This window comes from Diabrotica undecimpunctata, chromosome 7 (assembly GCF_040954645.1).
Source record: "Diabrotica undecimpunctata isolate CICGRU chromosome 7, icDiaUnde3, whole genome shotgun sequence".
Taxonomy (NCBI): Eukaryota; Metazoa; Arthropoda; class Insecta; order Coleoptera; family Chrysomelidae; genus Diabrotica; species Diabrotica undecimpunctata.
The window spans coordinates 41,941,140-41,964,450 of record NC_092809.1 but is presented as its reverse complement, the minus strand read 5'-3'; the positions used below and the strand labels follow the sequence as shown (position 1 = coordinate 41,964,450).

Here is a 23,311-nt window from a genome sequence, read left to right as displayed (position 1 = left end):
CAATAATTACGCATAAAGGGGCTTTTAAATGTAATCGTTTACAGTTCGATATATCAGTGGCTCCACAAACTTTTCAAAAATTCATAGACACTCAATTAACGGATATTCCTAGTGTACTACCTTATTACGATGACATTTTAATAGTCGGTAGCTCAGAAATAGACTTGGGTTCAAAAGTGCACGCAGTATTATCGCGTTTCCATGAAGACGGACTGCATTTGCGCAAAGAAAAGTGCGTTTTTCGAACAAAAACTATAGAGTTTCTTGGTTTTCAAATTAGTGAAGATGCGCTTGGCGCCTGCGCCAACCAATACAACCGAGTTACAAGCTTTTCTTGGACTTTTAAATTTTTATCATGTTTTTCTAAAGGACAAGGCAACAATTGCGAATCCGTTACATTCACTGCTCCGAAAGGACGTTCCCTGGCAGTGACGTTTCATAGAATAAAAAGCTTTCGATTTATTAAAAGAAATTTTAGCGAAAGAACCTGTGTTAGGACATTACAGTGAACAAAAAGATTTATTTTTAATGTGTGATGCCAGCCCTTACGGGGTAGGTTGTGTGCTTAGTCAACGTGATGATGAGAGACGTGAATATCCAGTGGTATACCATAGCCGTACTTCATCATCTACTGAACGAAATTTCTCCCAAATCTACAAAGAAGCACTGGGCATAATATCGGGCATTAAAAAATTCCATGAGAATGTATATGGCAGGAAAATAGGCATAAGAACGGACCATAAACCATTGTTGGGTATTTTTAATCCGAAAAAAGGTGTTCCAGAGATACTGTCACCCAGAATGCTTAGATGGGCTCTTATGTTATCTGCTTATGATTAAGAATTATTTTACGTACCAGGTTCAAAAATTCAGAATGCAGATGCTCTTAGCAGATTGCCACAAAAGGTACATACGCCAGAACCACCAAGCTCAGATGATAATCTGGGCCAAAGACATTGCCAATGAGACTAAGAAAGACCCAGTGTTATCTAAAGTTTTGCAGTGGGCTTGGAAAAGTTGGCCTGATGAGAAAATTAAAATTTCAGACGAAATATACTCGTTATCTACTACGTAAAAACGAAATTAGCTGTTATCAAGACTGCCTGTTATGGGGTACAAGGGTAATAGTTCTACTTGGACGGAGGAAAACAATACTGAATTTGTATCGTTAATCGTAAACATGAAGTCACTGGCACGCTCATATGTTTGGTGGCAAAATTTCGACAAACAAATCGAAGACCTAATAAATACATGCAGCGAGTGCCAGGACTCTAGAAACATGCCAAAAAATGCTTAAATCCATCCGTGGGAGTGAACCAGAGCTCCATAGACAAGAATACACCTCGATTTTGCCGGTCCATTTAAAGGCAAAATGTTTCTGATTATCATAGACTTATACTCGAAGTGGTTGGAGGTTACAATCGTTCCAAATACCTCTAGTTTTGTGACTATAGATGTATTACGTGGTTTATTTGCCACTAATGGTATCCCAGATGTCGTCGTATCTGATAACGGAACTTGTTTTACGTCAGCTGAGTTCCAAGATTTTTGAAAGAAAAACCTTATGAGACAAGCATTGGTTGCACCGTACCATCCAAGTAGTAATGGGCAAGCGGAACGCATGGTACAAAATGTAAAAAATGCACTAAAGAAATGCCAGAGAGTAATGAAGAAACTAAAATACAGTTAGCATTGCACAAATATCCCCTTACTCAGCACCTTACACCCCATTGTACAACACGGAAATTCCCATCAGAAATATTGATGGGGCAAAAATTGGGCTCATTATTTGATCGTTTACAGCCCGATTTTAGTAGAAAAGAGATATTATCTAAGCAAGAGATGAAAGATTCTTACAAAACAGTACCCAGATGTTTTCAAGAAAACGAGACTGTATTTGCAAGGTCATTTGCTCCAGGTGGTCAAAAGTGGCTTCCTTCCAAAATAATTGAAACCACTGGACCGTTAAGCTACAAAGTTCAAACCCCTGATGGTAAAATTTTACGTCGTCATTCTGACCAAATCAGAACCCGTGTGTGTGTGACCAAGAAACAACAGACGAAGTTACACCGTCAACCTCGATGGAAACAAAATTACTCGTAACTCCGCAACCGCTGTTTCTGCATCCAAAGAATTTGTGGACCCAGAACCAGAAATTGTAGAGCAGGCCGCTGAAGTTAAAAAGCCACCTGCTCGAAGAAAATCTCCAAGGTATTTGGAGGACTATGATGAGTAAATTCATCCAGGAGGGAGGAATGTGATGTATTGGCAACCATGTAGTGCGGTTACGTCACAATCAGCTGAGAGAAAACTCAGGACGACAGACGCGACGATGGTCTATTCAATGTATATTGTTATTTGAATTACGTTTTACGTTTACGAGTGATAATTAAAGTCGGTAGTATTTCCTATACTGTTGTTATTATTTACAACCCGGTCCGATACTTATATTCTTTTACCTCTATTAGAAGGCGCTTTTGTTGAAAAATATTGATTATTATCTACCCAACCTTCAGATGGCGTATCGTGAGTATCAAACCACGTTTCATCTAAATAAATAATAGGTCGATTCTCTCGACGATTAATTTTGTTTAAATGAAATGAAAGGAACTTTCTTTAAGAGAAATGAACCTGGCAATGACTGGTTGCAAAATATTTTATGAATACCAGTCATTGCCACAAGTGGCCATTATTAGTTTGGGTTGTTTTTAATCCATTATAATGTATAAATTTACCATTTAAAATTACGGTGTTGACACTACTTTTTTTATTCAAAAAACTTTACTTTTACCAGTTATTGCCAGTGGTGGCAATCACTGGTTCTAAAGTGGCAATCATAGGTTACATTAATATTTGGTATTACAAGTATTTTTTCATTCCAGAAATGGCATCTTAAAGGAATTATTCAAAAGAGTAATTGGGCAAAGCTCTAGAGGACGTGAAAAAGGGAATCCCAGCAGCTACAGCAGGAAAAAATCATGTAGTTCCACGTAGTACTTTGAGTCATAAGGATGAAAAATCACCGTTTGTTCTATGGGCCCTTCTACAATTTTAACCTAAGAAGAGGAATCAGTCTTAGTAAAATGGATTTTACATCTATCAGAAAGTCATTTTCCTGGTTCAAAAGTTCAGATTTTGGATACAGTTCAGAAAATAATGAATTCTACAGAAAGGAAGAAATCATTTATTCATAGCCATCCCAGTGACCAATGGTTTCACTTGTTTTTGACATCCAGAAATATCCCAAAGAGTGTCACAGAATTTAACCCAGTCGGGAAAATATAAGAGAATACAATTTGAGACAGTGGTTCAGTCAAGTTGAGGAATAGTTAAAGTCAACAGACTTGTTTGATATAACAAAAGAACAAAATTGTGTTTTCAATGCCGATGAGAGTGCATTTTATTTATCACCTAAAGAGGGAAAGGTTTTGACTAAGAAAGGTGATAAAAATATTTATCGCTCTGCTAGAGATGACAAGGAAAATATAACAGTATTAGTAACAGTTAATGCTGCTGGGAGAATCGCCCCTCCATTGATTGTGTTAGCATATGAAAGAATTCCATCAGAGGATGAACATCTAGGTGGTAACTTGCGAAATTCCTAGGTTGTAAAAGAAAATCCATAACATGGATTGTGACATGTTTTTATTATTCAAGGCCTTATGGACAATAATGATGTACAAATATTGTCTATGAAATCTATTAGTCCTGAAAAGAATATTTTTATTTGTGATGAAAAAGACATCTCCTTTGTTAATGAAAATTGTATTTTAGGCATACTGCCAACACCTACTATTTTATCCACTGGTGAACGGATCCAGATCACGGATCAACATGTATTTTACATGTGAAGGCTTCATTATTTTATTAATTATTTTGGTTTAGATTTTTATTAATAAACATGATTTTTCAGTAAAATGTTGTTATTTATTTATGGCAATGACTGGGAGCAATACTTGGTATTTTGTGGCAATTATTGGTTTTTGTCTTTATACAGTTTTTAGCTTTACCTTTATTATAGTGGCAATGAGTGGTCATTTACCTTACAGCTATTGCAAAAGTGCCCCCAAACTTGGATTTCAAAATTTGGAAAATTTCACCTGTGTTAGAATGTATTGAAATATATATATATATATATATATATATATATATATATATATATATATATATATATATATATATATATATATATATATATATGTTCTTGTATGATGGTCTTCACAGTGGGCGTACAACGAGACCAATAAAATAAAACACCTAAACAACTGACAATCCCAAAGGCCAATTTATAAGGTTTTACCAGTCACTAGAAAAAATGAAATTTCATCTTTGTCAAATGTTATTTCAAGGAAAAAGAAATATAATACAGAGAAATATTGCAAATAAAAATAATTAAAAGAACATTTGAACCTCTATTGCAGTTTCAGCATACACATTGCATGCAATTATAAGAACTGAATACAAAAATTAATATTAGCATAAAGACTATTTTCTAATTTAAGCTCCAGTACACTCTAAGAGAGACTCTATCTGCAAAGAGCTTCAATGAGCTAAGATAGGGGTGAACAGGAATATAAAAACTTTAAATAAAAAAATGGCAAGTCAAAATAATATCAAAAATGGTTTATTCAAATTTAAATCTATTTAAAAAAAGTAAATATGCAGATAAGACGCATCTATTTATTAGCCAAAATAACATTTGAGAACATCATTTAGCAAAAAATTTTCAGTAGTGATTGTACAATAACCTGTTTAGAACAAAATGAGTATAATACCTATTTGTGTTTGAAACATTGTTTAATTATTAGTTACTGCACTTGAATTTTCTCATTATGGGATTACACATTATATGGGATATGAAATAAAATCACTACTGAAACTTCTTGTTTTTAACATGTATTTATATGTAGATATCATTTTCTTTATTTTACTTACTTAGTCATAATGTACAAACCATCACAATGTTTTATAAGATATAACGAAATCTTATAGTCATCTCATTATATTGAATAAAATGCATAAAGTTATGTCACCAGTTCATATGCGATTTTACATATACTCGGTATTATTTCATGCATAATGTCCTTTTTGTCTATGTTGTTTCAGAGCTGATTTGGATATATATGTTTCCGCACAATCTTTGCAAGAAAATTTCTTCAAATCAACTTCATGGGAATGAGTAAACATGATGTGTCTCTCCAGTTGAGCTTTGTGAGGGGCTCTAAACAGACATAGTGTGCAAGCATGTAAATATAACCCTGGTATATTACCATGACACTTTTGATGTTCTACAATCTTCCACCTCTTTGCTGAAGTATGTGGGCATTTATCACAAAAGTACTTTCTTTGGGGATCTGTATTGTGTTGTGTTTCACAATGGTCTTTGAGAACAGCAAAACTGTTGGTTTTAAAGCAGCATGAAGGACACTTAAGTGCTTCTAAATATTCCATGTTACATTGAATCTAAAAAAATATCACATGAGATAATTTAATGGAACAAAAAACATGTGCCTTTATTTCTGGCTATTTGCATTACACTTTAATAATAATTGTGAAACCTTCTTGTTGATACCTTTGTGTTTTGTTTATTATTTATCAGTTATTTCTAACAATCTACAGTAAGATATACGAATATGTAATTAATGAAAACCAGTTTAAAATATACGTACAAATGGAAATTTGTTTATTGAATCTGTAAAATATTAACTGATATTATATTTATGTATCTTATCATTATCACTACAAAAATACAAAACCTATTTTAATAACAAATAACATAACCTATTTTCTACTTCTCTTTTAATAATTACGAAGTATTCTGACATCTTAATTGTTAGATCTCAAGCCAAGGAAGAATATGAATTGACTTTATAGGACCTTGTTTTTTTATTGTTATGACAATGAGTATCGGCATCGTCTTTACGCCTTTATGACAAAAGTATATTAGTCTGGTTATACAAAAATCATCCGCAAAATTTTTCGCAGATATCTGAAGCTTTTAAGTCTAAGGTGGGGGTTTGATTAAATTTTTTGTCTATAAGTTTTTTCCTTATATTTTACATAAACAATATTTATAACATTTTTTAGAAGAATATCTTTATTTTCCCGATTTTTAAATTAAAATTGATAAATAATTTACGGAGATATTTGCAAAAAAAGTAGTTTTTTTGCACTAATTTATAAATTTTATTAATTTTTTATTAACAAAATAAAATATTATTAATACATTTAAACATCGAGGAATTACCGACTTTTAAATTTGTGCGAAATTTCCCCCCGATCGGTCAAATAGTTTAAAAGTTATTTAATTGATTTATCCCTGAGGCTATAAATATTTAAACTATTGAACCTGCTCTATTAATGATGCTAGAAATATTTTAATCTCATAGGATTCTTTGAGACTTAAACTACCTCAGAAGTGAAATGCATATTGCGTTTTCATCGAAATTATTGTAACGTTTTTTTAAATAAAACGAGCGGTTCGAATTTATATAAATATATTTATTTATAAGTTTTCTACACGAAAATATCTTATCAACTAAAATAACTCCTAACATCGTTACATATATATACCAGTTACTATGTTCTAGAACATTCCCACCTCTAATTCGCCTACGTGACGGGTTGTTCTCTCTCGCACTCGATATCCCTGGAATTTTCTAGTCGCTTTGCGTTGAGATGCAACCGTTACACGGGCCACTCTGAGCACACTCCCTCAGATTTGACCTTGGCTATCCCTGTTACCAATCTAGGTGTAATTTTATCTATGAAAAGAATGGCGGATCTCACAGAAATTTGGATTGCGAAAAAGCCCTTCGTTTCGCTTTTTGTTGGGTGATGTATTCTGTGCTTTAAATAAAACAAGGTCAGTGTAAACGAATTCATCAAAATTTTTCATTAGGTTGAAAAGTCTCTTGATGCCATTTAAGTATGGAATATAATATTGTTCAAACGTCTACCGTGGTCCTGCTTCCTCGATAATTAGTTTCTACTATTTACTACTTTACACAATAAAAATAGAGGGAAAACAAAAAAATTATACTTTGGATAAAGATTTATTGTTAACTTTTTAAATTTTATAAAAACTACAAAGTTTGTAGGTATATAAATAAAAATAATTTATAAATATATTCGAACATCGTATGATTTTAATTCTATACAATACACGCTTTCTCGCAGTCATCTTTGGAATCAAATTTATTTTCGTTACCACCACATCCGCTATAAACGAAAGGTTGACAAAGGGTACTTCTTGGATCATAAAACCAAGCTTGATGTAAGTCATTGCATGTTCCTTTTTCAGGTGGGGCGAAACACATATCTGGAAGAAAGAGATAGAAATTAATATTAATATTGTTTTTTAAACTGCAAAGTTAACAAAAGCGTTAACGAAGTATTATGAGATATATTATTGATTTTACTCAGAGAACTAATTTATATAATTGTTTTCTCGAATATTTATCTTCATTCTTGTTTGGTTTTATGCTCATACTTTAATTTGTTTATTCTATCTATCACTCAATTTTCTTTGTCAAAAGAAACTATTTCTACTTGATAAAGGCTCATTATGGCATGTACACTCCTGGCGAAACGATTGCCGCCCTTCTTGGGCTCTTCAGATTCATTTGTCGCGGGGAATCAGTTCGCGTTAACTTTGTTAATTTATTACCTAGGAATAAGGACAGAGATCTGGAGATCTAAAAGTCCATTTATAACAAATACATAAAATGTGATATGATAAATCCTAGACTAAAGCACATAAGTAAAAAAATCGACTATTTCTACTTGATAAAGGCTCATTATGGCATGTAAACTCCTGGCGAAATGATTGCCGCCCTTCTCGGGCTCTTCAGATTCATTTGTCGCGGGGAATTAGTTCGCGTTAACTTTGTTAATTTATTACCTAGGAATAAAGACAGAAATCTGAAGATCTAAAAGTCCAGTTACAACAAATACATAAAATGTGATATGATAAATCCTAGACTAAAGCACATAAGTCAAAAAATCGACTATTTCTACTTGATAAAGGCTCATTATGACATGTACACTCCTGGCGAAACGATTGCCGCCCTTCTCGGGCTCTTCAGATTCATTTTTGTCGCGTGGAATCAATTCGCGTTAACTTTGTTAATTTATTACCTAGGAAAAAGGACAGAGATCTGGAGATCCAGATCCAGAAAAGTCCATTTACAACAAATACATAAAATGTGATATGATAAATCCTAGACTAAAGCACATAAGTCAAAAAAATCGATTTTTCTTTTTGTATATGCACATGTCTATATTTTTTCTCCATCGACTGACTTAAGCACAGAAGTCCTACATGTTTATTTCACATTGATTTTAAGTAGCATACTTTTTAACCTTTCAATTCCTACAAATCTTTAGACGTTATAAAAAACATAAGTTAACTTATGTGAAAAAGTACCACTGATATATTCAGTTTTGCTAATTTATAGGAATGACTTAAGTTGTTAGCTACTTCAAGTGCTTGACGTGATTGTCTTACTTGTTAACGAGTATACAGATATTTAACTTTAGGTAAAACTACCTAGTTTTACAAACTTAAAACATGTTTAGTCTACGAAGGAAAAAAAAAATGTAAACAACAATGATTATTTTGAGTTCAAATTATATAAATTCAGTTAGTTTTGTACTACGATTCTTTAAGAACGGTGATACTTAAAGATATTTTCATTATAAAGAGCCACAAAAATGGATTCTTATAGAGGAAAAAAACTGGTAAATTTGGTGTTAAATCAAAAAGCTATTGTCGAAGGTAAGTGTAAAACATTTTTTAAATAAGTAGTAGGCAATTTGAAGAGTTTTCATATGAATATTTTTGTTCCCACATTGGTTTTTATTGATGTTTTATTTTTCAGATCACCGAAATCAGCAACCAACAAGCAGTTATTTGATCGAGAATGAACCTTCAACTCTCCGACAGTGTGACCAAAAAAGAGTCTTCGCTCCATTAAACACGAGAAAAAAAAACGAAAAGAAATCTGGGTAAGTCATATAAAACTCTTAAAGGAAAATTTATCGCTGATAGATCCATGAAGGAACTGCACGCATTTTGCTTAAAATGCAAGGAGCGTATACCCAAAGACAACGCACAATAGATCCTCAAAAACAGAAATTTTGTATGAAGACGTATTAATATTTTGTTGTAATAGATTGACTGCGTCCAGCTATTTGTAGAGGGCGTTTACTGAAAACCTTTGACGAAAGTGATAATTTTATAAAAACCATGGCCTGAAACAATGAAAAAATGGTCTTTAGTAGGTGGTACAAATATCCACTTTAGTAAAAATAAAATATCCGGTGACAAAAGGAAGTAAATAAAAAACCGTATTTTGTCTTTTCCGTCGTATGAAAGTCACTACACCAGAAAGAGTACATCAAAGAAGTATTTGCCTTCCCACCTAACAATCACCAAAATATATCAACTATTTTGTGACACGTATACCAAACCACTTTCAATAAAAATTTACAGTCAAGAATTTAACAAATTAAGGTTATGTTTTAAAAAACCTCCTGTTGATACATGTTATACTTGTGATAAGTAAAAAATGCAAATTTAACTTTGTCAAGATGAGCAAACCAAAACTGAAATAACTTCGCAACATGATAATCATAAAATTACAGCAGATCAAGCTTCCGAATCGAAAAAAAAAATGACACACAGATGTATCAAAATGATAGTACCGTACAAGTGTATACATTTCATTTACAACAGTGTTTACCGATTCCATCACTGACTTCTTCTGTAGCTTTTTATAAACATCAGTTGCGGACGTTCAATTTGACCATACATGACAATAAGACCGGAAGAGCAGTATGTTATGTGTGGTATGAAACTATTGCTGCATGAGGAGCGGATCAGATTGCATCTTGTCTCTTTAAACATCTTCAAACAAACCTACCTAATAACACAAGAAGCATAATATTTTACTCTGATACCTGTGGAGGTCAGAATAGAAATTCTCACGTCAGTTCTATGTTTACGTGGGCTGTACATAAGTTACAGTTAGAGAGAATCGACCATAAATTTATCATTCCCGGACATAGCCATTTAGAAATTGATACAGATCATGGGATAATATAAAATAATAAAAAGAAAACAGAAATCCAAATATATCATCCTCATGACTGGATACAACTTATTAGGTCCAGCAGTAACACATTTCAAGTTGTGGAAATGCAGAATACTGCATTTTTTGCCTTTACCCATGGACGTTTACCTATATCAAAAGAAAACAATGATTACTTAATTTCTCTACTAACATTGATTCTTCCATAAATTTTATATAGATTTGCCTAGTAAGGAAAGTGTAGCTAATATGGATCCTGATATTTTAGATGATGATGATGAATAATATTAGGAAAATATTGTGATGTAACAAACTAAAATGCTGTTAAACATAAGTCATATATGATAATGTTATTTTTAACATAAGTCAGGAAAAACAATTTTCCATACTTTTTTATAGAGTCATACTTAGCTACTAGTAAATATTTTGTACACACTCTCATAAAATGCAATAAATTAGAATTTGTAAGAAATATTAAATTCTTTTTTTTTATATAGTTTTATTCAACTTCTGAAAATCTACAGTTTTCAAATAAGTAGGTACTTTAGTCTGCCGACCCTACAATTTTGAGATGATAAATCAGTTGCAGATTAAGATAGAAAATAATAAAATAATTGACAAAGAAGCATTGAAAATTAAATAAAGCGAACGAAATATTACAAAAGCCAGAAATTTTTGAACGAGAATAAGACAATGAAAAAAGCTATAAATAAAAGTGTAAGGAAAAACAAAAGAAGAAAATAATGATAAGCTATGAAAATCGACATGGGAAGAAATATTTAATAAATTTTTGAGAAAGAGGGAACTAAAAAGTTTGGAACAAGAAAATACGAGCTTGGAGCTCAAGCTCATTACCACTGATTTTTCTAAGGGTTATCATTTCTGCTGATTCTATGATTCTTTCTGTCCTCTATGTGTCAGTATTTCTACCGCGTATGTCATTTTTGGTCTGATAATTGTTTTATAAATTTTGCCTTAAGTATATTTCCTGTTATAATCATGCATTTTGTCTTTTTTGGAGCAATTAACGTGTAAAATTTTCTGACGGTTATATTAAATTGGTGCAGCATATCTTGTAATTCATCTTCATTGATTATTTTAAGTTGTTTTTCTGCCATTTGGTATCCTTTTTTGTTCTTACTTTTTTTAGTATTTCATCCATGGTCAGGTTAAACAATTAAGGAGTCGGGGAATCCCCCTGTCTTATATCATTGCCAGCTTCAATTGGGTCAGTTAGTTCTTCTTCTACTTTCACTTTTCTTAGCCAACGCACGAAAATCGAGCATGGCAGAGGAAGAAGAAGAGACAGGAAACAAAACAAAAGGAGTGTAGAACAATTTGAAATAATAGAACTTTTGAACAGAAAAAGTGAAGCAATAAAAGAGAGAATACATGTAATATATTGAAGACTTATCAATGTTTATATACTTTATTTCTATTTCCCAAGGGCCGACATACATGCTTTTACAAGTACTGGTTATGTCCCATATGATATGACAGACAGACGGTCTGTATATAGGTACACGTGGATTTTTAATGTTGTATCTAATTTATAATGAGGTACCTTAAATAAATTCCGTTGTCTATAGAAGTAAAGCCTAAAAATATTATATAATGAGTGAATTTAAATATCTTACCGTTATGTTTGGAGCGAATACAGATATTTTCACATAATTCTTTAGTCTTAAATCGATTATCGTTTCCTCCACATCCAGTGAACCAAAATTTCCTGCATAATGTGTAACTCTCATCAAAATAATAACTAATTTCGAATCGACGGCAACGTTTATAACCTTTATCTTTGGTTTTAAAACAGGCATCTAGAAAGAAAGATTTAATGTGTACCTATACGTTTTTATAGCTACTGTTTTGTAATAATAAATTGTTTTCCTTGCTTATAAGTAGAGACTGGATTATATATATATATATATATATATATATATATATATATATATATATATATATATATATATATATATATATATATATATATATATATATATATATATATATATATATATATATGTATATATATTGTTATGATGTGTTTTTTGTTTGAATGATGAGCAATGAGTAATTTTAATAATACATTATATAGGGTTTTTATCGCGGTTCTCAAAGAATTAGTTTGTAAGTACTTTTTTAAATTATCTTTATTATAACTATTATGAAACACACATATATATCTAACCTAGCCAATGTAAATTTAAAATAAACTATCTTTAAATTGATGTTCTTATAAAACTAAATAAATTCTATAGACAATGTTAAATTTAAACAAACTATCTTCAAAATTGAAATTGTTATAACACTAACTAAATTATATTAACAAAATTTTGTACCTTTCTTTCACTGAATGCCTAAATGAACTGTTTTCCACTATATATATTCTAATCACCACTGAATGTCTTCGTATTTCGGTTATCCCTGTTTTTGTGAAATTTCTTTTTTCAATTATCAGCTTCTACCAAGTTAAGATATAATTTTCTTCACCAGCATTTATACACCACCAACCAAACCAGCAAACAGCATTTATATTTATTCTTCTTTTCAATATACCAATATCCAATTATTATAAGTTGATTTATACTAATCTCCAACCATAATATAATTTAATTTCTTCCAATATACTTTTATAATCTTCAATAATTATTTGTGTATAATTATAAATGTGCATTAATTATATGCATAATTTTTAATCTTCATTTAACTCACTATATTAAACAATTCGACTATTTGTACCTGATTCACTGACTCCAACTAACTTTCATATTTCTTACTAAACTTTTCTGACTGACTTCTTGAAAATTCTGAACAATTTACTTCACTATTCACTAACTAAATGTGTCTATTAACTTTCATAATGAACTGGCCTGACTTCTGACTAAAAACTTCTAAAACTGCCCTCTTGAATCCAAATCACGGGTATTTATATCTTTTCAATCTTCCAGAACCATCTGGTAAGAGATCATGTTCCATTCGTTCTATTAACTTCTATATAGATGTTCTCGAAAAAAATATCTGTTCGATCCACCGACATAATCATTATTCCAGAATGTTCGACGGTAAACAATGGTCACACTCTGCACTCTGAAGTATTCGTTAATGTTCCATTAATAATTTTGTTGACATTTAGGCTTTTCAGATCAGAATAAACATTTAAATTAGTAACTAACACTCTAATTTAATAAAATACACATTTCAAACAATATAACCCCACTTATATTCGTAAATGATTAATTTCTATCTGTCAAATTACTTACTGTATAGTTGGTTGCCTAGGCACATGGCTCACTTAAAAATATCTACAAAATCATAACTACTAAAATACAACTTTTTACAATTATTATATGCTAATTTCTTAAAATGCCCTCACATAAATAATTTTTATAAAATTCTCTAGTATATAACTTATAAATTATTTTCTATAAACCCCAATTGTCACAATATATATATATATATATATATATATATATATATATATATATATATATATATATATATATATATATATATATATATATATATATATATATATATATATAAATATATATATGTATATATATATATATATATATATATATGTATATATATATATATATATATATATATATATATATATATCGAGAAAAGGAGTACGACCGTCAATCCAAAATAAACTAAGGTACACTCGAAGAGTGGTGGGTTTTTCGGTGAAAGTGGAGAAATAAAAGACAAAGAAGGTGGCTACTTCATCTATTTATTGAAGACGTTTCGCTTTCTGCTCAGAAAGCATCATCAGTTCATCTAAAAAGAACAATATGAAACCAAACATTATATATATAATCTATTTCTAATGAGTGTAGAGTAATAAAATCTCATGAAGTATTCAAAAGCGCTACAGGGTAATCCGTCAATAATCCGTCAATAAATTCCGTCCGCATTGCAAAATTCTGTCGTTATTAAAGAGCAGGTAGGTATCACCCTGTTTTAAGGGATTAGTCCATTGTTATCGACAGATAAACACTGAGCCAGAGGCGCGCTAGTGGGTTAATTGACAAAAGAATATGCATTCTTAAAAATCATATTAAAGGAAATAAAAATGTAATACAGCAGAACAGTGTTATTAAAAAAATATAAAATGTAACAATAAAATATATACGAACCGAAATCGGGAAATACTCACAAACACACACGAATGAACTTTACATATTGAAACACTTGTGGGGAGTTTAAATCAATTTATTCACAAAAACTACAAAAACTTTACTGGATACGTTATTACAATTCTACATCACTATAGTCTTTATCCGAAGAACTGTCATCATCCCCTGGTGTTATAATTATAGGGTCAACCACCTGATCGACCAAGTTGTCCAGTTCCCACATTTTATCTTCCTCTTTTAAAACATGCTGGATTGCTTTTTGCCAGTTTTCTGATGTGATTTCCATAATGGCTTGATCAAACAATACCTTGACATCTTTCATTTTAAATGTGGTATTGTGCCTTGCAACATATCCTTTAACTTGTGCCCATATAAGTTCTATGGGATTTAATTCGCAATGATATGGCGGTAGGCGTAGCACAGTTACTTTATACTTTTCTGCTACATCTTCTACGGCATATTTTATGAAGCGAGATTTATGTTGTTTTACTACGGCTAGTAGTTCCTTCTTTATTGAATTCGTCTCAAACTGAATACCTTTATTTGACAGCCAGTTAATAATTTCTTGCTTTCTCCAAGCTGAAGTTGGTACCTTCTCTATGCGCCTTGAATGGTAGCTTGCATTATCCATAACCACGACCGAATCAGCTGGAAGAAATTTTAACATTTCCCCGAAGTAGTCTTCGAAGACATCCGAATTCATGTCCTCATGATAATCTCCCGTCCGACACGACTCAAAGCTTAACAAACCTTCTTTTAAAAATCCTTCTTCGCTTCCAATGTGAGCAATTATAAGCCTCTTCCCTTTTCCCGAAGGCACTTTAATACCCGTCGAAAGGCCTTCTATGAAAGCTTGGCGAGCACTTGTTACATTTTTATCTTGCCACATTTTTTGGACTATATAACCTTCGTTTATCCACGTCTCATCAAGATAAAAAATTTTCTTGTGCTCTCTGCGGTACTGTTTTATAGTTCTCAAATATTTTCGTCTCCAGCAAATGATTTCATCACTTTCCAGTAATAGTGCCTTTCGATTGTGCTTTTCCCAGGAAAAATTTATACTTTTTAAAGTTTTCCATAAAAGTTTTCTGGATATCAAAGGAATATCGTTATCTTGGCTTATCTCCATTAGTATTTTGTCAAGGGTGGGTATTTCCTTTTTAAAATAAAACGAATGAACTTTTCTTCGAATGTCACGTTTGGTGTCTTCACCTAAGATTTTTATTGGTCTTCCTGATTTTCTCTTGCATGGACTTAACTGGCCTGATATCTTTCTTTCTCGCAATAATTTAAAAATCGTGGACTGTCCAATTCCAGTCATTCGGGCACATCGCTCAACACTTTCTTGCACAGACAAACTAGGGTGATCGTGTTTTATGCAATCATATACATTTAAAATTATAACTTTTTCACTAACAGATAGCGGAGAATTTTTTACACCTCTTTTCTTTGGAGTAAATGTCGCCATTTTATAACTTTTTCACTATTTCTATATCACAATATTACTGTACGTTTAATTGGTGTAGTAACAATTACTAACTCGAATGTCGAATGATAATAATAAAATAAAAGAGGGATTATAATGAAAGTGTAAGTAAAACCTCATTACGCGTTATTAGTCTTCATGTTGATTTATTTTAGTTCTTAGTAATATTAGGAGGTGCGTCATACCCTTATCAGTTTCTTCTAATGCTTTTATTCGTTCAGTAAGGAAGTGAATTTGTTTTTATAAATAAAAATGTAATTAGCTTTAATGACCATATAATGGAATACGAGTTTGAAGAATAAGTTAATCGAAAAATTAAATAAAATTGTTTATCACAAAATATCCAAAATATGATATTTTGAGGTACATCAATTTTTGACGACGAAGTTGACATCCGTCCATTTGCCTACGCCCATGACGACACCGAAATTCAGGCAAATTTTATGACACTTCATGATTTATTACTCTACACTCATTTGAAACCAATTATATATATATATATATATATATATATATATATATATATATATATATATATATATATATGTAAAAGAGTAAATGTTCTAGCAAAAGCTGCTATCGCTTTGTTGAATTAAATGGCCAAATATATGACCTAGGAGGATTTGTCCTCCTAGGTCATATATTGGCCATATATATAGGGTGTCCCGGAAAATAGTGCGTTTCTTAAAGGTATGGGCTGTGTGTAGCATTTAAAACAAAAAAGTCTTATAACATTTTTTTATAAAGTCAACCGTTTTCAAAAAAAATATATATATATTAAATTTAATCCATTTGATTAGTGTCCACAGAAAAGCAAATACATCCGGCGACGTTGAGCTCCAAAAGGTATGGGCAGAATGCGATCGTTTAATTTATTTTGATACAGAAAAGGTACATTATTTGTAAACAGTTGTAATTACTCGTAGCTCAAGAATAAATAGTATTGTCATGTTTTTGATTCGCGAGTATCACGATATGTTAAGTACGGCGAAGTCCACTGTGACAGTAATAGGGCTGTTAGACTTTATGCTGAACGCTATCCCGAACGACGACATCCTAATGCCCGAAGTTTTGTGAACGTGTCCCAAAGGTTATTAGCGACGGGTTGTGTGATACCTAAAAAAACTAGCGGTAGAACACGAAGTAACCGTAGACTAAATGCAGAAGATGTGATTTTGAATATAGTCAGTAATAATCCAAGAGTAAGTATTCGATCTGTGACTAGAATGGTTGGCATTTTAAAAAACATTGTTCACAAGACATTTACAAAACAACTGTTACATCCTTACCATTACCAAAGAGTGTAAGATTTACACCAAGGCGATTTACCTCGAAGATTAAGATTTTGTAGATGGTTTCAAAACAAAATCGCCAGAGAACCCGAATTTCCGTGCAAAGTGTTGTGTGCAGATGAAGCTTGTTTTACGAACAATGGTGTGTTTAATTTTCACAATTGTTACGTATGGAGTGATGAAAACCCGTATGCTATACGTAGGACAAATTTTCAAAAACAATTTAATATAAATTTATGGGCTGGGATTATTGGTAATCGTCTGATTGGACCGTATGAACTTCCCAGAAAATTGAATGGAGAATCCTATTTAAATTTTTTGCAGCATGTTCTACCGATACTTCTTGAAGACGTTCCGTTACAAATACGCTCTGAAATGTGGTTTATTCATGACGGGGCTCCAGCACATTTTACGAGACATATTAAAGATTTCCTTGACATCACTTTTCCTCGTCGTTGGATCGCTAGAAATGGACACGTTCTGTGGCCACCCAGAACACCAGAATGCAATGTTATGGACTTTTATTTTTGGGGACATCTACAATCATTAGTATACGACAACCAGGATGAAATTAAAACAGAAGCTCAATTGCGACAGCCAATTTTTGATGCTGCTGAAATAATCAGACATAATTTACATACTTATAATATTAAGAATAATTGGATTCGTCGAATAAACGCGTGTATCTGTGCAAATGGTGGCCATTTCGAACATTTATTGTAATAATAATTTTCCATGTAAGTAAAAACAGTATTCAAACTTTAATTATTAAATATTTAATAAAAACAAATACATGCTTTTTCTCTATCACTGTTATCAGTATCAATACATAATATGCCTAACGATCGATCATTCATGATAGCTGATTTACAGTAATTAACGAAGAATAACAAGGAACGCAACGTTGCCGGCTGTATTTCCTTTTCTGCGAATAATAATCAAATGGATTAAAATTAATAATTTTTTTTTGAAAACGGTTAACTTCATAAAAAAATATTATAAGACTTTTTTGTTTTAAATGCTGCAATCTGCACATATCTTTAAGGAGTGCACTATTTTCCGGGACACCCTATATATATATATATATATATATATATATATATATATATACCTATATATATATTATTATATATAATAAATAGATTGAACGGCAACGTGGCATTAGATAGAAAACAAAGTGTTTTAATTTTCGCCTGCATTTTACCCGATTATCGCGTGGTGCAGCGAACATTGAATACTGAGTGAGTGAAAAAAGTAAGTTATAAACTATGCCCTACCTAATGCAAGAATAATATATATAAGCAAAAACGGCACATAAAAATACTAAACGGACAAATAACAGTGAGGTTATCAGCCAACAGATAAGCTTACAAACACGGGCGAACGCTGGCCAAATTTTGAGCGGTGTTGCCGGATTAAAAAAAAGAAGTAACTTACTGAAAACAAAAGCAATTTTGGTGCGTGGATAATTGGGCATACTTTCGAATGGTTGAAACTGGTGTGTTCAGTTTACGCTACGTACAAAAATGGCTGAAGACGAGTATAGTGTGGAGGATAAGACAAGAAAAAGAGAAGATGAATGGGAAGATGAGGCAGACGATAGCAGAAGTAAAAAAATACATAGGTCGCCTGGGAATGATAGGCAACTAGAAAAAATATTGGAGAGCCTAAATATTATCACAACGGAAATAAGGGGACTAAGAGAAGAGCAAAAAGAGTACAGAGCGGAAATGAGGGAACTCAGACAAGAAAATGAAAATCTGAAACAGGAAAACAGAGAAACCCAACAAAAAGTGAAGAAATTGGAAAATAAAATAGACAGAATGGAAAAGGACAAAAGACGAAATAATATAATAGCGCAAGCGCAAGAAAAATTGGAAGTAAATCCTGAATGATTGAGCTCGAAAATGCAACGGACAAAGAAGAAATTATGAAAAGTAAAGGCAAATTGGAAGACATTAACGTTCGTATTCATAGTCCGACTCCAGCGCGTCGCTGGCTGTTCACCACCATATCTATGTTTCATAGTCGACCTACAGCCTGGTTGACGCAAGCGTAAAGCATCTTTCTCCGAACAGTCGCTGGCATGTCGCTGGATACGCGCCAGTCGCTTTCACAGTGATCTCACACTCGAATGACGCATGCCCTGTTTAGAGATTTTCGAAGCTTCGCCAGAGAAGGTATATGCATGCTCTGGCGATTCGCCGATTCGCCCGTCAATTTGAAATACGTTTGCGATGGACGATTTACATCAATATTATGTAGTTAACCGATAAATAAATGAACAAAACGATATATTACAAGTACCCAGAAGATATATAAGGGACATGCAAAATCCATTACACTTTTATAATGATAATGAATTTCGAAAGAGGTATAGATTTCGAAAACAAACAGTTATTAAAATAATGTTGCCAGTAATAAATGATGAAATGGTGAAAATTAATCGACGTGGATTACCGTTTCCACCCATTTTATATCTTTTAGTTGCCTTGAGATTTTATGCTACTGGAAATTTTCAGGTAGGATAAATTAAAGAATAAATTTTCAGAACATGATATATGTATATATATATATATATATATATATATATATATATATATATATATATATATATATATATATATGTGTGTATATATAATGGTAGATCGTAGTATAGTTAATTTTAATTTAATTTTTAGATTGTAACTGGAGATCTTAGAGGATTTTCACAACCCACGGTTTCGAGATGCATTTTTAAAATTTCCCGTCTACTTGCTCAGCTATTACCCACATATATAAAATTTCCTGAAGGTCTCGAAAACCAGAGAAAGAACCAAAGGCTGTTTTACGATATTGCCAATTTTCCCAAAGTAACAGGGTGTATAGACTGTACCCACATACCAATAAAAAGTCTTGGAGGGAATATGGCCGAGGTATATAGAAACTGGAAAAGATATTTTTCAATAAACGTCCAAGTAGTGGGTGGACCCAATTTAGAAATTTTCAAAGTTGTAGCTCGTTGGCCTGGAAGAGAACATGATTCGATGATCTTCAATAATGGTTCAGTGAAACACCGTTTCGAGAATGGCAGTTTAACAGGATTTCTTCTTGGAGATAGTGGCTATGCTTGTTTACCGTATTTAATGACGCCTCTTTTAAATCCTGGAATTGAATAAGAAGTAAGGTATAACAGATCTCATATTAGAACCCGTTGAGAGATTGTTTGGATTGTGGAAAAAAAGATTTTGTTGTTTGAGTCGGGGTTTAAATAATAAATTGGAAAGAGTTCCAGAAATAATTGTGGCATGTGCAGTTCTTCACAATATTGGGATCAAAGTGAATGATGTAAATGATGAACAAGAAAATGTGGAAGAAGAACTAGATGATAATAAACCTCACATACCGAATCAAGCTCAAAATATTGGACAGATTGTACGAAGAAGACTTATTGAACAACATTTTAATTGATTTCAATTTTATGTTACACCGTTGGCGCTCTTTCACTTAGCTGTGTTGAAGTAATTAATAAATAAATACAATTCTTCCTTTCTAAAATTCCAAATTTTCCTGCTCAATACCACTCAAAATTCCATAAAAACCTATAACTTTTTTCAATGTAATATCAATAAATAAAAAACAACTCAAGAAAAACAAATGTATGTACGAGTAATTATAACATATCAATGTGTATAAAATAGAAAATCAAATTAGAAATTGTTAGTGGGACATCAGCTAACAATTAAAAGGTCTTTAGAAAATAAAATTTTTATTTAAACTAATATACTGAATGCAATCTATCTGTTGGTTGAATGGTATTTGCGAAAACAATATCCTATGCATTGTCCAGGTTTTTTTTGTCACAATCAGCACACTCGTAAATTGTGCTTTTTCAAATTTTATCCATACAACATATTCTACATCGTTTTTTGTCACGTACTGGTTATATTTCAATATTGATAATGGTCTGACAACATTCCATCCTCTCTTGGTTGTGTGTTCAGTCAAAGTATTGGCAAATTCAGAAGATCCTTTTTCCCTCCTCGTAGATTCGCCACTGACTACCCAACGCTTAGCTACTCTTCATACAATTTGTTTTATCTTGTAAAAAAAACCAAGCATTTGCAAGAAAATTGCACTTTCATATAAAAAAACGAGTTATTTATCTCGTACTTTTTTTATGCAAGGCGCAATATTTAATTACTTAATATTATTAGTAATATTAAAAAACAATATTAAAAGCTTTAATACTATTACCAATATTAAAAACTTTAATATATTATACATTATAATATTAATATGAATGAGTAGACACGATTACATTTAAATTTGGCAAATTGTAACTCCAGTCGACTAGTTCACAAGTACGATTGCTGTAGATCCTTGTCATCAAATACGTCTATGTTTTCATATCGAGTAGTAAGTAACCGATCGCCCACTAGCGGTTCTCCGAAGATTGACTATGAAACAGAAGATGAAATCTCGATGGAGTGTTCGCTAACTGAAGATCCGCCGGCGACTCTTCCTGGCGACGCACTATGAATACCAGTGTAAGGGGAAAGAAATATACATTAATGATGACATGGACAAAAATGAACGAATGATACAGGGTAAAATCAGAACGAAGGCAAACGAAGCTAAAATTGGAAGGAAGAAAAGTCAAGGTAGAATTTCAAAAAATTAAAATAAATGAGGAAGTACGGACATGGAATAAACATCAGCAACAACTCGTAAAAATAGAAAACCAAAACAGAAACAAAAAAAACTAAATGGCGTAAATGAAACGGTAGCATAGAATAACGGCAATGGACAAGGAGACGATTGGGAATAAAAACAAGAAAATAAAAACTAATTTGGGAACATGGAACGTAAGAGGCACTTATGAAACGGGAATTATTAAAGAATTAATTAGAGAAACAATAAAATATGAAATAGTTATATTAGCTTTACAAGAAACAAAACAATTAGACACATAAATAGTAGAAATAGATGATATAGTATTTTTTTAAAAGTATGGGGAGTAACAGATTGCTAGGAACAGTTTCTATCATACAGAAAACCAGATTGATGAATTTGAAGCCGATATCAGATAGAATGTGCACAATTAGGTTAAAAAAGAATAAACGAAACATAAGCATAATAAATGTACATGCACCAATAAAAGACGCCTCCGAAAAAGACCAAGATGCATACTATGAGCAACAAGAGAGAGAATATGACAGACTACCAGCATTTGATATCAAAATAGTAATTGGAGATCGCAATGCTTAAGTGTGAAAAGAGGATATATATAAAAATATAACAGGAAAATACATAAACACGATGTATCAAATGATAACGGTCAAAGAATTATAGGTTTTGCAACAGAAAGACAAATGGTAATAAAAGGCACACACCAACGCAGAAAAGATATACATAAAGGAACGTGGATTTCCCCGGATAAAAGGACAATAAGGCAAATAGGCCACATATTAATAGAGTAGAAGCACGCCCATAATATAATAAATATAAAAAGCATGAGTGGAGCGGAATGTGACTCAGATCACTTTTTATTAAGCGCAGGTTATAAAATGAATGCTAATATAAAGAAAGACAATCAAAGGGACAAAGATTTTAAAAAAAGATTCAACACAGCAATACTAAAAGATAACACGACACAGACGAAGTACGAACAACGAATAACCAGTAGACTAAACAAAGAACCAGAAGCACTAGACCCGGAAGATAAGTGGGAAAGCATAAAAGAAGCAGTTTTAAAGACCAGTAAAGAAACATTAATTAAAAGTAATAGAAAACAAAAAGCGAAAGAATGGTATGATAAGAAACGTCAAAAAATAGCAGAAGAAATTAGAAAAATAAGAATAAAAAACTTAAGAAATAATAGTAACATTAGCACACAAGAATATAGAGAATTGAGGAGAATTATGAAGAGAACATGGAAAGGGGATATTAGAAATATAACCCATATATGAAAAATGAGGAAGGAATATTAATAAATGAACCTGGGAACATGATGAGAAATTGGCAAACTTACTTTACACAACAATAGAAAATGAAATAAGAAGATTAAAAAACAATAAAAGCCCAGGAATAACAGAAATAATGGCGGAAATGATAAAGGCACGAGAAAAAATACTACACAAGGAGATACATAGCTTAATAAAAAGTATATGGGAAACAGAAAGAATGCCAGGAGAATGGGCCAGGGCAAGGATATGCCTCTATACATAAAAAAGGTGACAAAATGAGATGTGAAAATTATAGAGGTCTCGCGTTGCTAGAAGTCGTGTACTTGACTTGAAAATATTGACATCA

The 23,311-nt window shown here is 32.0% G+C and overlaps 1 protein-coding gene and 1 long non-coding RNA gene across 2 annotated transcripts in view; both read right to left on the bottom strand.

Annotated features, from left to right (window-relative positions):
• Window positions 1–5,377: 5,377 nt before the first annotated feature.
• LOC140446258 (uncharacterized) lies at window positions 5,378–5,798 on the bottom strand. Its single transcript, XR_011951478.1, has 2 exons — window positions 5,670–5,798; window positions 5,378–5,463 (listed from the first exon to the last, which is right to left on the bottom strand). It is a non-coding gene; the product is annotated as an uncharacterized lncRNA (long non-coding RNA).
• A 1,238-nt stretch (window positions 5,799–7,036) lies between these two features.
• Window positions 7,037–23,311, bottom strand: part of LOC140445261 (inter-alpha-trypsin inhibitor heavy chain H3-like) — a 68,266-nt gene continuing 51,991 nt past the window's right edge. Inside the window, exons 12-13 of the mRNA XM_072537180.1 lie at window positions 11,732–11,914; window positions 7,037–7,321 (exon numbers count right to left, since the gene is read on the bottom strand). Of these exons, the coding sequence (XP_072393281.1) occupies window positions 7,155–7,321; window positions 11,732–11,914 (350 nt within the window). The 3' untranslated portion in view covers window positions 7,037–7,154. The remainder of the gene's footprint in view (window positions 7,322–11,731; window positions 11,915–23,311) is intronic.